At 38.0% G+C, this 13,366-nt stretch overlaps 1 protein-coding gene across 1 annotated transcript in view; it reads left to right on the top strand.

The window, feature by feature from the left end:
* CA10 (carbonic anhydrase 10) overlaps positions 1 to 12,690 on the top strand; it is a 205,626-nt gene extending 192,936 nt beyond the window's left edge. The window contains exons 6-9 of the mRNA XM_009818802.2: positions 1,762 to 1,834; positions 9,128 to 9,282; positions 11,626 to 11,800; positions 12,658 to 12,690. Of these exons, the coding sequence (XP_009817104.1) occupies positions 1,762 to 1,834; positions 9,128 to 9,282; positions 11,626 to 11,800; positions 12,658 to 12,680 (426 nt within the window). The 3' untranslated portion in view covers positions 12,681 to 12,690. The remainder of the gene's footprint in view (positions 1 to 1,761; positions 1,835 to 9,127; positions 9,283 to 11,625; positions 11,801 to 12,657) is intronic.
* The last annotated feature ends 676 nt before the right edge of the window (positions 12,691 to 13,366 follow it).

Here is a 13,366-nt window from a genome sequence, read left to right as displayed (position 1 = left end):
ATTTTGTCATATTTTATCCTCCATCTTGTAGCGTTCAAGATGCATAGTTAGGTCTATAAATTACAGTGATCTAGCATTGAACTCAAGACTTAAAAGTTTACTCAAACCCCCCTAATTACACCAGAGAAACATTCTCTCTCATTTCAGATGAAGAATGCATTTCCCCCAAAAATGTTGTTCGTAGTCTTCTGTTAAGTATCTCTGTTTCACCAGTCTAAAAAAGCATATATATCTGAATGAGGGCTTCATGCTGAAATAAACAGCTGTCATCATCAGACCTTACGTATTGGATATCTGTTAATTCCCTTTAGTACTCTCTAATCCCATTTCATAAAGTAAAGTTCCTGACAAAGCATTAACCTCAGAATTAAAATATGCATTTCACAGAGCATATTGCAAAATGAGATATGAAAATTGCCCTTTTATACGGGTCTCATATTTAAGATATTTAGGTTACCTTTTTTCATCCAAAAAGTATTGTGTTACGATCCAACAATCTGACTTGAATTTGCACAAAAGGATAACATTGAAGCAAGCCTTCAAAATGCCCAGCGTGCCAATTTTGTCTGAGTTGCACACCTCTTGTAATGAGCAACAAATTTAGTATCTGCCTCACCATATTTTTCTCTAGGCCTCTCTCACGGGCATGAAAAGATGTGTTCTATTTGAAATGTCCAAAGTAGTTAGAAAGACTTCTCAGTGGAGAAGTAACTATCTGAATTTCCACAAAATGGAACCTGAACTGAATTTTCCTGAAGGCTACCTGTCAAACAGAGCTGGATTACCGTTTGTCCAACAGCCCATCTATTTTCCTAAATCTTAATTAAACTTTGTGAAGTTTTCCATTTTCAAAAGAAATTTATTTCATTCTGGATAAATGCTAGATGTACAACAGCAGCATCCAGTGTCTGATAAATAACCCCACATCGCAGAATAATTGAAAGATAAGTAGGATATTGGAAGGCTAGCTACAGAGTTACTAAAATGTCTCCATAAAAAAATGTGACACTGATTTGATTGCTAACCAATAATAATTTTGCCATTTGCAGTGCAATAAAATCTCTCGTTATTGTTGATAATCAACGATGATATTCTTGATAAAGTACGTACACCACCACCCCCCCCCCCCCCCAAAAAAAAAAAAAACCCAACACAACAACAATGCCTCTAAGCCACCTATAATTTTCCCTCTGAATCCTCTTTGAGTATGCTTACGTTAAGGTAGACTGAACATTTTATGTGCATGTATACGTGTATGTATACATATTTGTGAGTACATGTGGGTGAAATCTAGGCATGTCATACCTGTATGTAAAACAAAGGGAAGACAGATTTTATTTGCAGTCTAAATAGTCTGCTGCAAGAAAGTGTATTTCTCAATAAATAGAAAAGTAATAGAATACTATATGGAAATCCTAATTATATTAACTGCCTGCAAATCCTATCAAAGCTGTTGGAGAAGAAACCTGTACTCACCCTTGTATTCAGGCATTAATTTCTACTCATCCTATTCTCCCATCCCTGTTTTTTTGGATTTATTTTTAGCTACCAACTTCCTAACAAGTTTTGTTCGAGAAATATCTAAGTAATTATTTCCTATTCCCACAACAGTGGAAAAAAAGGCAGGAACAATTTGGAGGAATGGCAGGAGAGAGCGAGAATGTGTGTGTGTGCATGTCCGTGTATACAGAGAACAGCTGCATTTCTGGAAAGGAAATGTTTGTGAGAAGATTTTGACATTGCACGTTTTCTCTTCTGTAGGTATCTGAATCATCAAATCCATTTCTAAATCGTATGCTTAACAGAGACACCATAACGAGAATAACATATAAAAGTAAGTTTCTCTTAATTTACTATGGCTAACAGCTGTATGCTTTTAGTATCAAATAACGTATTTAGCGATTCACTGAAACAAGAGGCACTTCATTATGGGCAAAAATTACAAAGTTTGCATTGCCAGCAACTCTACATGATAAACTTGGGAACCGGAAAAATCTAATAAGGTCATCAGTTCATCAAATGAATTTTGAACTTCAAAGTCTATTTTATGTTTGAACAAGCAATAAATTAATGAAATTACACTTAAAAAATACATATACTGTATTCACACAGAATACTCAGAGGAAACTGCCTACTGTTAGCAATAAAAGTAACATGTGGAGCAGCCTGGGTTATATCAAATCAAGTTATGTCAAGATGCTGCATCATTAACTGTGGATTTAGTATTCATGAATGCTTTCTTTTTGTACAGAAAAATTATGACATTTCTATTCAACTATTGCTGCATTTAATGGCTATATAAAGAGGTCATTAACACAGCATGCGTATTTGTTGTATTCACATTTGGAAAGCCTTTAACTGATAATGCTCAATAATTCCGTGTTAGTATATTGAACTTGTGGAAAACTGGAGCTTAAATGTCAGTGAAAATTAGGCTAGTTTAAAGAAAGTAATGAAAAATACATACATCTCAATAGAACAAATTAAACCTCCTGAAAACCTTATTCCCTTTACGAAATATTCACTTGAATTCCAAGCAGCCATTAAGTTAATAAAATAAGTTAAACGATAGCAGAATTTAACTGGAAAGTATTGTAAAGCTCAGCCTTCGTTTGTTATTCCGTAAACAGTGACTTCACATTTTTCATAAACTTCATTAATTTTGCGTTTGTTTGTGAAAGCGGGGAGAGAGTTGTTCATGATAACTGGAACGAGACTAGTTGTCAGGACTCCAGGATTTGGTTCACAATTCTACTAGGGTTTGCCTCAGTTTACCTCTCTGTAAATTAAATATATTGTACTATATACTCTACAACAACATGGTGTTCCTTGGAAAACTCCAGAGATCTCAAATGCCCATTTAACTTCAATAAAAGTCACTGAACTTCGGGTTTATGACGGATGGTTTGAAGAGTTCTATACACATCCCTAAAGTGCACAGTCTGATTTCTTTCCACGGAGTCCACCTTTTCCCCCTCCCTGCAAAGCCAGGATTGTAAAAAGAAGTATAGATTTAAGACCAATGTAAAGTGAAAGCACAGAATTTTACCCAGTAATTCCTGAACAAGAGAGCACTAGAAAGATTTCAAGTCTTGCCATATAACACAGAATTTGAACAATGGAGCCAGTCCAAGCCCATTCTGAAGTAGATTGTTCCTTGTCCTCTCCTACAGTGTGCACCTTTCTTCCTGCTGATGTTTCTCTAATTTTACCTTACAGTTAACAAGTCTTGTTACAACTTTGGTCCAAAATAAGAGGCCTCTATTATGATAAAACTCTAGTCTTCACGATACCTGTAGAAAGGAAGGCGACAGAGGGTTCCCCTCAGAACATTTTTTCCAGATTGTCCTATCAGTATGAAATGTCATCTTCTCTGCATGGAAGAAGCAGGAGATCAGTCCAGTTTTTAAACCGTCCGTCTTGATTCCTTGCAAAAACACAGCAATAGTGTTCTGCAAGAGCTTCCTGCCTACCAGTGCTGCTGCAGCAGCATCCTGGAGATGTTAAGGCTGTATGTGCTTCTTCAGGCTCTTTCACTCCCAAATTACATATTCCTGGCTTCTGTTCGGGGACCAGCCAGAAGATCTCTGACTGCACCACTGAAGAAGCTGCTTTTCTCCAGTACACACACACACAGACCTGTCAGGTCTCACACACTGAATAAGAGAAGACTCCTGCCTCATTTTTCTCATCACAGCAGCTATATCTCGTGCATTTACATATCACAGCCTTTTTTGTACTCCTTGGCCCCACATGCTACAATGGCTGCCCAGCGGAGCAAAGACGGGACAACTTGTGGTGGCTCAGAGCAGAGGAGAGGCCATGATTAGGGATATACAGCTCCACAGGGTGGGAAGGCACCGGCAGCATCTTTCCCCTGTTGCATGAGTGAGCATGCAACTGTTGCCCACACCAGCAGGCAAGCGTACCTCCCCAATACAAAACATTTTGTTTGTATGCTGCACTTATAAGTGGGCACTCCTCCTCTCTGGAGTTGACAGCATCCTACAACCTCGCATTGGTTGTTTTGCCCCTTAGGAAGGAAAATGTAATTCCAATCACACCTAATTTGGGTTACTAAATGAAGCTTCGCATGAAGATGAACACACACAGAAACCAATGATTAACGGAACTGTTTTAACTTTTAACCACTGTTATCACTAACAAGTTTATCTGTTCCAATGAAATCCTTGGTAGATGCAATGCACATAATATTCTACAGTGCATTGGGTTACTTACTGTAGTAACAAGCATTGACTGGGAATTTTTTAGTGTAAATTGGGAACGTGAAAGCGTTATTGAAAGTAATTTTGCAGTTGTCTTGCATGATGGATTATAGCATCACTGCTGAAAACTAATTTTACCTCTTACATTGCAAGGATTTCTATTCTGCCTTTAGCAGCTGGGGTTTTTTAGCTTGTGCTTTAGGGGTCCGCTCCTGAAGTCAGTGCTCAGCAGGCTGCTGACAAAATGAGCAGTCCCAGCGTGCTCAGTAGGAGCGTGGAGCGCATGATAAGCGGAGCGTAGGTTCAGAGTCAGGACAGTTAGTAACATAACTAAAGTATGCTTTTTTAAAGAACAGCAACAAAATTAAGAGCTATCTATGCTGCTGCATGAAATTTCCATGGGCAAAATGCATTAAAAGGGGAATTTCTACTCTTGGATATTAATGGCTACAGTGAAGTAAAGTGGACCCCAAGGAATTTTTAAAGCAGATTTTAAATGCTTATTTTATTCTGTTATCACAGCCCAAAGAATCTACTGTGAACTAGTTGAAACAACTGTTCTTCCAAACAGGCTTTAGTCAGAAGCTATGTGAATATCTCCAAAGAAAAACTGCCTTAATATTCCTCTAAGTATGACAGTTGAAGGGATAAGTTAGCTTTCTTTCAGAACAGTTATGCTACATTAGCTTTCACCCAGTGTTTGCTTAACATTGGAAAGAAGTAACATTTTAAATTCCCAAAATTCCATATGAAAATTCGGGCTCCACCAAAACACTGCCACACGTTCAGCTAGGCAGAAGAGCTGTAAAATTCTGAATTTCCACAAATTCAATCTTTAGCTATTTTATAGATAATGTACAAGTAAATGAAGTATTCTGATTTTAAGAGATTATCCTGAAACAGCTTAAGATTTCTGGAAAATAAGAGGCTATTAATTTCTCAAGGTTCATGTTTCAGCGCATTCTCTGAACGGCTGAGCTCTTGCAGCTCCTGTCACAAGCAGTAAAAGCTCAGCAGTCTCAGACCAGGCCCCAAGGGACTAACCTGCGATATTCAAAATGAGTCTCTGTCAGCCTGGGTCTAAGTGACTTGTGAAGGCTGGTAAGTGGAGAAACTCTGCTTCAGGATTAAAAAGCTGAGGATCTCTACATTTCTCACCCTGTAATCTAATCCACTTAGAGCTGTACTTTCCCTTTTTGGATTATCATCATAAAAACTTCAACATCAAATGGACCTGCCTTATTCAGTAAATAATATATTCCCTATAAATACTACTGTTTTTAAGAGAACACACATAGAATTTGCAGTGAAAGCAGACCCCACACGCCTATTACAAATCTAGGGATAAAAGAAGAGGATTTTCATCATTTGCTAGGAAAATTGTCAGAGTCAAGGCCTTTATGTAAATGAATATGAAATCTAATTTGTATAGGGAAGAGTTCATGAGTTCAGTAATCACCCTAAGGCACAAGCAGATCAAAATAAACGGAGTGTGGGCTGTAGATAGGAATGGTGCTGAGAATCTAGCAAAGGCTGAATGGGTTTATTAAAGGAAATTCATTACTGGCAAGAGATCACACAGTAATTTTGACCATTTTGAACTACGTACTTGCCATAAATATAATAAAAGACAAGACATTAAAGTGTTGCAGTCTAGTATTAGCGCAAACCCAGTAGTTCTGTTTCAGTTCCAGAATGGGAAACCTTTATCAGGATGTGGGGAAAGGGAAACAGCAGAGCTGTTCATGGGAAAAATCTTGATAACCAAATGCTTATTCTGTAGTCTTTTCTCAGGCCATTCTCATGGAGTCATCTGACTTCCCATGGGAATATAACCCATATACAGGCATGAATAAATACCGCTTTTACTTGGCCAAACTCTTATTTCATTATTTCCTTCAACCCGATCTTCCCCTTTTCCCAAAGCGATATTTTCCTCCAGTATCCCATTAATCACAACTGATAGATTTTGACACGTAATTCGCTGTCTCTCCTTAAACATGTTCCAAGTGAAGACAAAGGCAATGAACCAGGTTTGGAGCCTCTTCACTACTGGGTGCTGGTGGGGGAGATGACCACACATTTTGTAGGTCCTCGGTATGCAAACAAGGTAACCCAGCATTTGATTGAAAGCTCAGTAAGGCTAAGGAGAGCATCTCTCCTGATCTTGAGAGCACCAGCACACGTCAGGCTTGCCTGTAGGAGGAGGAGGACCGTGCCCCACGCTGCTCCCACACTGTTACCGTATTCTACCCCCAGAGTGTTATTCTGTTCTGAGAATGACTAAACACCGTAAATCCACAGACAAAAGTTAGAAGCCCATATCAAAACAATGAATTATATTCTCTATGAAAGCAATGAAGTCCAAAACCCCCATGATTGCCTGCACTAATGCCAGCAGTACATCTGTTTCTGTATCTTCCATTTGATAAGTAGTCCTATTGTTAATAATCTGTGCACTGTTCTGAATACAGATTAGTCAACTAGAATGTGGCACACAAAATATATATGTATCATCAATATCCCTCATCTCTTTTAATCTTTATAGTTAACTTTCCATCTCCTAGTAAACATTTCAGGGCAAATTCTGCCTTGTTTAAATCATTTTAGCCCAACCAAAGTCAATATGGATGTGACAAAGCAGATTGGGTCCTTAGAGTTTGAAACTATTCTGACTGACACCGTGCCATTTGGAGCTAACACACCACTCTCCGTGGTTCATAAATAATGAACAGGATGTTCATGTGGGAAAGGGAAAAATGTGTGATGACTCATTGAAAACAGGCACTGGCTTGGAAACATGCATTCATTCTCTTCTCATGTAATTCTAGCAAAATTACCACTGCACTGCAAATAATGTTTCTAATGAATAGGACACAGGTGTATTCAGTCATCTCTAGCTGTTAAAATTTAGCAGCATTTTGGCTCTGATACTATAGTAATGGTTTCACACTTTTGTCTGGAAATTTTTGGGTTTAGAAAGACTCTGTATCCCAGGCCATGGGCCAGTGAAGGGTGAGCACGTTAAAAAAGGTGACAGTCAGCCACCTAAAAGACACTGGTGGTACTTTCCCCTCTACCTGAGGATCCAGCTATATGGCACGGCAATTACCCTGGCTCGAAGTGCAAGAACATGGCAGAAGGCTGTATTTCTGACAAACTTGAAAGGACATGCCAAGATTTTGTTTTGTAAAGTAACAAACACATTTAAAATATGAAATAACTGTAAGGCACTGGTCAATGTGGTATAAATGTTACACTCTCACCCTGACACTTTAACTGATGCTGTAGCCACTAATATCGCTAACCCGAGAAGCCTGTAGCATGTTGACTACACTACGTCAAAATAAAAAAAAAAGTCACATTTGCTTTGCCCGTGTTCTTTGATTTTCTGTTGCCCAAGACAGTAGTCTGCAGTCCTTTTTTTTTCCCATTAGATAGTACGAGACAAACATTTTACTCATCTAAGTTTTGTCCTTCAGCTATGATACGTTAAATTCAAGTTAAATTACTCCTTTTTTAGTTCTTATACACTTTCTTAATTGTTCATATTTCTTTCCTTGGTTCCATTTCCAATCTTTTCCCGATAGCCAAGGAACTGCTTATCAGTTTAGAAAAAAACAAAACAAAAAAACCCCCACACAATACCAAACCAAAAACTGTTTAAACTTACAGCGAATGGTACATGAAAAACATCAGAGAATCCAACAGAAATGCCTAAATTATTGACATTGACTTAAAAGATGCACTTTCAGTACTTTTCTTTAGTCTGAGCAGTATCTTCTGTTTTATTTGTACTCTTTTCCTTGCCTTCCATTAAAATCAGTGCCAGTTCATCTTGTCTTTTGAAAGGGGAAACATGCCTAAATATGCAACTTTCCTTGCCCGCATTTTAGCACTCGCTCTGCAAATGAAGCGTATTGAACACACTACACGCAAGTGAAAGCATGCAAAAAGATTTCACAACATTATGGCTCGTAACCAGCCCAGCTTTCTCCGAGATACACAATAGCAGTAGTGTATAAGAAGTAAAGCATGTATATCCCTGAGTATTTCTTATTAAGGAACTCCTACAGCCAAAGATATGGCAGGCAAATCTGAGCTCCAGTTTTGACAGCACTGGAAAAAAATTGTAGGGCCAGCATTACACAAGGGAAATAGCACACATAGTGTAGAAAAGCCTGAGGAACTTTGATGAATTTTGAAAGATATAACCATATCTCATTATATTTTGGTACATGTCCACAGAGTGAATTCTGTTGCAGAGGGATACCTCATTAATTTCCAGGGATACTTATGATAAAAGCAGGGACCCTAGTAAGCTGCTTTCTAGCGTACTTTTCCACCCCGATTTTAGCATTCTGAGTGAGCTTGCACTGCATCCACCCCCACTGTGCACAAGAAAGGCCAGCAGGCTTCACTGAGCAGCTTTATTATCATGCATTAACCTTAACTTCCTCCTGTGGTAGAAGGGCAATTAAGTTTTCACATGGCTTTCCCAAGGCTTTGTTGAGCAAAAATGGTTAATCACTCCAAAATATGGTAAGTCGACATTCTCCAAAGACTGCTGCATCTAAATCAATAACTGCACCTTCAAGAAACTTTTAACTCCAGTTCTTAAATGTGATTCAGAGTTTCACTGTGAATGCTTGTGCTAAACTCACAGAAGGTGTCCATGGGCATCTAAGGAGTAGAACTCAACCCAAGCAGGATTCGTGAATTCACGTTGCTTGTTCTTGGTCCAAGCTGCTGGAGCATTCAGAAATGTACGTTCATTACACTTCATATTTTGGTAAAATTGATGCTGATGTTCTGGAATAAGGATTGTACATAAAAAAGGTGGGATTTTTTTTTGTGAAGCTATTGCTTTACCTCAATTGTTTTCCTTCTTTATTCTCCAGATGATGCATACTTACTACAGGGGCTTAACATTGAGGAGCTTTATCCAGAGACGTCTAGTTTCATTACATATGATGGGTCAATGACAATTCCACCCTGCTATGAAACAGCAAGCTGGATAATAATGAACAAACCTGTCTACATAACAAGGATGCAGGTAAAAATAATTTAAAAATTACTTGTTCTAGTATAGGTACAAAAGAATATTTTAAACATATATATTTGTAACTTTACATACAAAATTAGATTCAACCTTTTGCTATAGGGATCTCTGCCTGCAATTTATACAGTTTGCAAAAGCATTGAAGAGTTTTTTGCCAAAATAAAAATATTAATTATTTAGAGCTCCCTAAGTTTCTATACACACACATAGGTACTTTGAGGTGGGCCCTACTTTCAGTAAGGGTTTGAACCAAACAGTTTCCAGTGGACTCTTCCAAACTAAAATATTCTACAATTCTGTGAATAGATATATGGGGATTCTAAAACAAGTATAGCAGTGTATAAAAATAACTGAGATTAGTAAGGATAACAGAGGCCACTCTTAGGTCAGAAAGAAACAGACAAATTGTGAGTGACATTTGCAGCCATTTAAATACACATCGATAGCGCATTAATGTGACAGATTCAATATGTGGGGACTTTTTGAAAAAAAAAAACAGCTAGTGCTTTCTGGTATAGAATAAGATGACAGGATAGACATTACAAATATCTTCAGAAAAAAATCAGATTTACAAATTGAAGCCCCTCTTAGAAAGAAGCAGGATAAATTATGCAAAAGAAAACAATTAAATTCATAGTCAAAATTATGCTGTTGAGGAAACACATCAGTGGAAAAGTCATAAAGACTATATTTCTGTACGGCTTGCTTACAGTCCGAGGCCTAACATCAGAAAACAACAAATTTAACACCAATTGTAGTCTTCTCCAGAGCTTCCATCAGCGACTTGCCTACAGAGCTGTGAGCTGAACTACAACCTATTCTCTTGCGTACTAGAATCCCGAAGGAATACTTGAACCACCATCTGCCTGTCCCAAGCATGCAGCAGAAGCAATCTGGCCTGAGAAATGAAACAAGGAATGATAAAACAACCCTAAGTGTTACACTGGGATTTAAAATCATATTAACATTGTAAATAAGATGACTTTAAAAAGCCTGAGAGATATTTTATCTTTGTGACATTCCTTCTGTCCAATTTTGCCTAGATGCGGAAAAAGCACTTTGTTTCTTTTCTAAATGGGTAATTTGGGAGAATGACACAGCTGAGCGCAGGCAGACATGCTGTATGTTATGGACTTTTCAAGCAGGGGACCTGAATGTTTTCCTACAAGCAACATTTTTAGTTACAACGTTAATGTACAAAACAAGGACTAGGATATTTCTGTAGTCTATGCTAGTACCTATGGGTTATAATCTCATGATACTTACTCTTTGTCACGCTTTACTGGTTAGTTACATCCTCCATTGTTAGTACTGCAAATTGATTTCATGGAATACTTACTAATTACATTGTGCACTCAGACTGAAAAAAGTAACGCACAAGTTTTCCCTGGAAGCAGTTGAAGATAATCTGTAAAACCCAGCTGCTGGATTTCCCCATTTAAGCATTAAATGCCACAACCAAACCTCTTAAATTGTACACTGACATGGAAAATATTTTCTTTTTATATTTTTAAACCAAAATATTTTGAGGGTTTCCGATTTACAAATTGCAGCTTTTTTTTTCCTCTCTCCAGTTTCCTATACAAAGTTTGAAAGGTTTTGGTTGACTTGAACCAATTAAGATGCTCCTAGCACAGTTGCGTAATCATCATAAGAGCCATTGCTGCCTGCTTGTAGTTTGCATCCAACCACTGCTGGGCACACTGAAAATCCTGGATGATTCAGTAATTCCCTCTCTGCTGATCCATTAAACCATCTCAAAAGAAGGCCAGAGTCTACCAGAAGAACACTATAGACACAGCACAGACAGTATCAAGACAGAGCTGTCAATGGAGAGAGGATTTAATTTTTTAACATCATTAATTTCATGACTGCAGCAGCATGACTCTGTCAGTTATCCTTTCCATCCTGACTAGCCATACCTGGTTCTCCAGTACCATCACCCAAAACTGTGCCTTCACAACTGGAAGCTACACTAATAGCTACAAAACTTAGGAAATCAGCTCTTGTCATTCATCAAGCTCATTTGCTCTGCACCAGCTGCTGCCATCCAGTACTCTGGATTCCATTTGTTTCCTGAGCAGCCAAGGACACCTCATACCATTTTCATTTACTCCACGTAAAACTAGTTACTTTCATTTAAAATGGGGCTCAGAAACAGAGGACCACAGAGGGAACAGTTTTATCTCAAGTTAACTCTTTCAACCCACCTCTGACTACAAATCACTGAAATTCTATATAACTTTCATTTATTAAGTAGTCTATTTAATAGTGTTGTATGTTGTTTACTTCCAGGAAAGACCAGTACTAAAAATCCTTGTTTTGTATTTTGTATAGATGCATTCTTTACGACTGCTAAGCCAGAATCAGCCATCACAGATATTTCTGAGCATGAGCGACAATTTCAGACCAGTCCAGCCTCTCAACAATCGATGTATCCGAACTAATATCAACTTTAGTTTACAGGGAAAAGATTGTCCAAACAATAGAGCACAGAAACTACAGTATAGAGGTACGTTCTACCTCCAGAATAATCCTTTTTATACTTACACTGAGCTCTTTTATTTGAGAAACCCAAGTGTGTAACAAAGCATACAAGCAGATGAAACTCCAGATCTGGGGGGCTAACGGTATGAGTCAAACATGACATATTTGAGATGGATGAGGAAACTTGCCCAGAAACATGCAGGAAAAGCATGACAAAAAATACTCTGGGACATCTAACATTTTCTTAACAGCAGATAGGACAGGCCTTCAGTTTTCTAGCCTCATTTTAAAGTCTTCTCACCTTACAAAGTGCATTTTGCTCTTCTTTACCCACCTTGGAAAGAAAAAAGGGGATGAGCTAGTCTTGATGACAGCTGATCCCAAACAAAAGAATAAATTTCACTTTAGAGGTGCCCCACCATAACAAACACCCAAATTGGAAAGTTTTGTATTACGCAATGGATAGTAACCAAATGAGCCAACCCAGTCTCCTCCTGGTAGTCTTACCCTGCCACAGCTGGGGGCTTACAACTGAGCTGTAATGCGTCTTATGCATCTTTAAGCCTGTGCACACACAGTTATATTACACGCGATAATGGTGTTAAAGTGCCTTCATACCAATAATACTATGGTTATGAAGGTGTACTATTGAAGGGTGGAAAAAAAAGCACATTGTCAGCAACAAGGCTGATGACTGAGTTGCAATACTTCAAAAAGAAACAGTCATTCGGATTTAATTCTTTTCCAGAAAGAGGAGGAAACTGAGCCTCCTGCCTCTTTCGAGACAGTTTAAGTGCCTAATACAGTGTTAAATCCAGCCAGTTTCATATTTGGAGTTTATTAAAGCATAATTGTTTTTGTTTTGTTTCTCTTCCCTTTCAGTAAATGAATGGCTCCTCAAGTAAGACAGAGCAGGCAGAACCCATAACCTCAGTGGAATGCTACTACTGTGAATTGACATAATCTAGAATGCACCCAACCTCCCTCTCTTTGGGTTCGCGGCAGCATGTGCAAACGTGCTGTAGGAAAAGAGCTGCCATGTTGGAAACTCAACTAAAAATTCATTCATATGATTGGTGGTAATTAAAAAAGTAAAAAGACAGTATTACAGTAAGTGTGATTACAATTTTGATACAGTTTTCCTGAACTAATTCAGCTTCACAGAGAAAGACTTTTCAGCCTTTGTACATACGAAATTCTTCCTCCTTCCCCCCCTCAAATTAAAAAAAAAAAAAAAAAAGAAAGAAAAAAGGTGGCTCGGTACAGCATCAAAGTGGAGTTGTGTTCTGTGTGCCAAGTAATCCTTGGAAAGCTCTCATTATTTCACTATCATTAATGGATACTGACAAGACAGAACAAGACGACTGTAGAGGAAACTTATTTCTAGCTTATGATCTTTCTGTTCATTTAATTAAAAAAGGGACAGACTTTGAGAGATAAGTATTGTAAATAAATCACTGCAGAATATAAAGGAAATTGAAATATTTCCCTCTTTGTCACATATCTGTAGTAGGATTTGCCAAAATCAGAATTGATCCATTTTCTGTTTCTTGTTTTACAACAGGTCATACATTGTGTTGGTTACTATTAA

The sequence above is a fragment of the Gavia stellata genome, chromosome 22 (genome assembly GCF_030936135.1).
Source record: "Gavia stellata isolate bGavSte3 chromosome 22, bGavSte3.hap2, whole genome shotgun sequence".
NCBI classification, from domain to species: domain Eukaryota; kingdom Metazoa; phylum Chordata; class Aves; order Gaviiformes; family Gaviidae; genus Gavia; species Gavia stellata.
This window is presented reverse-complemented; position numbering and strand designations above follow the sequence as displayed.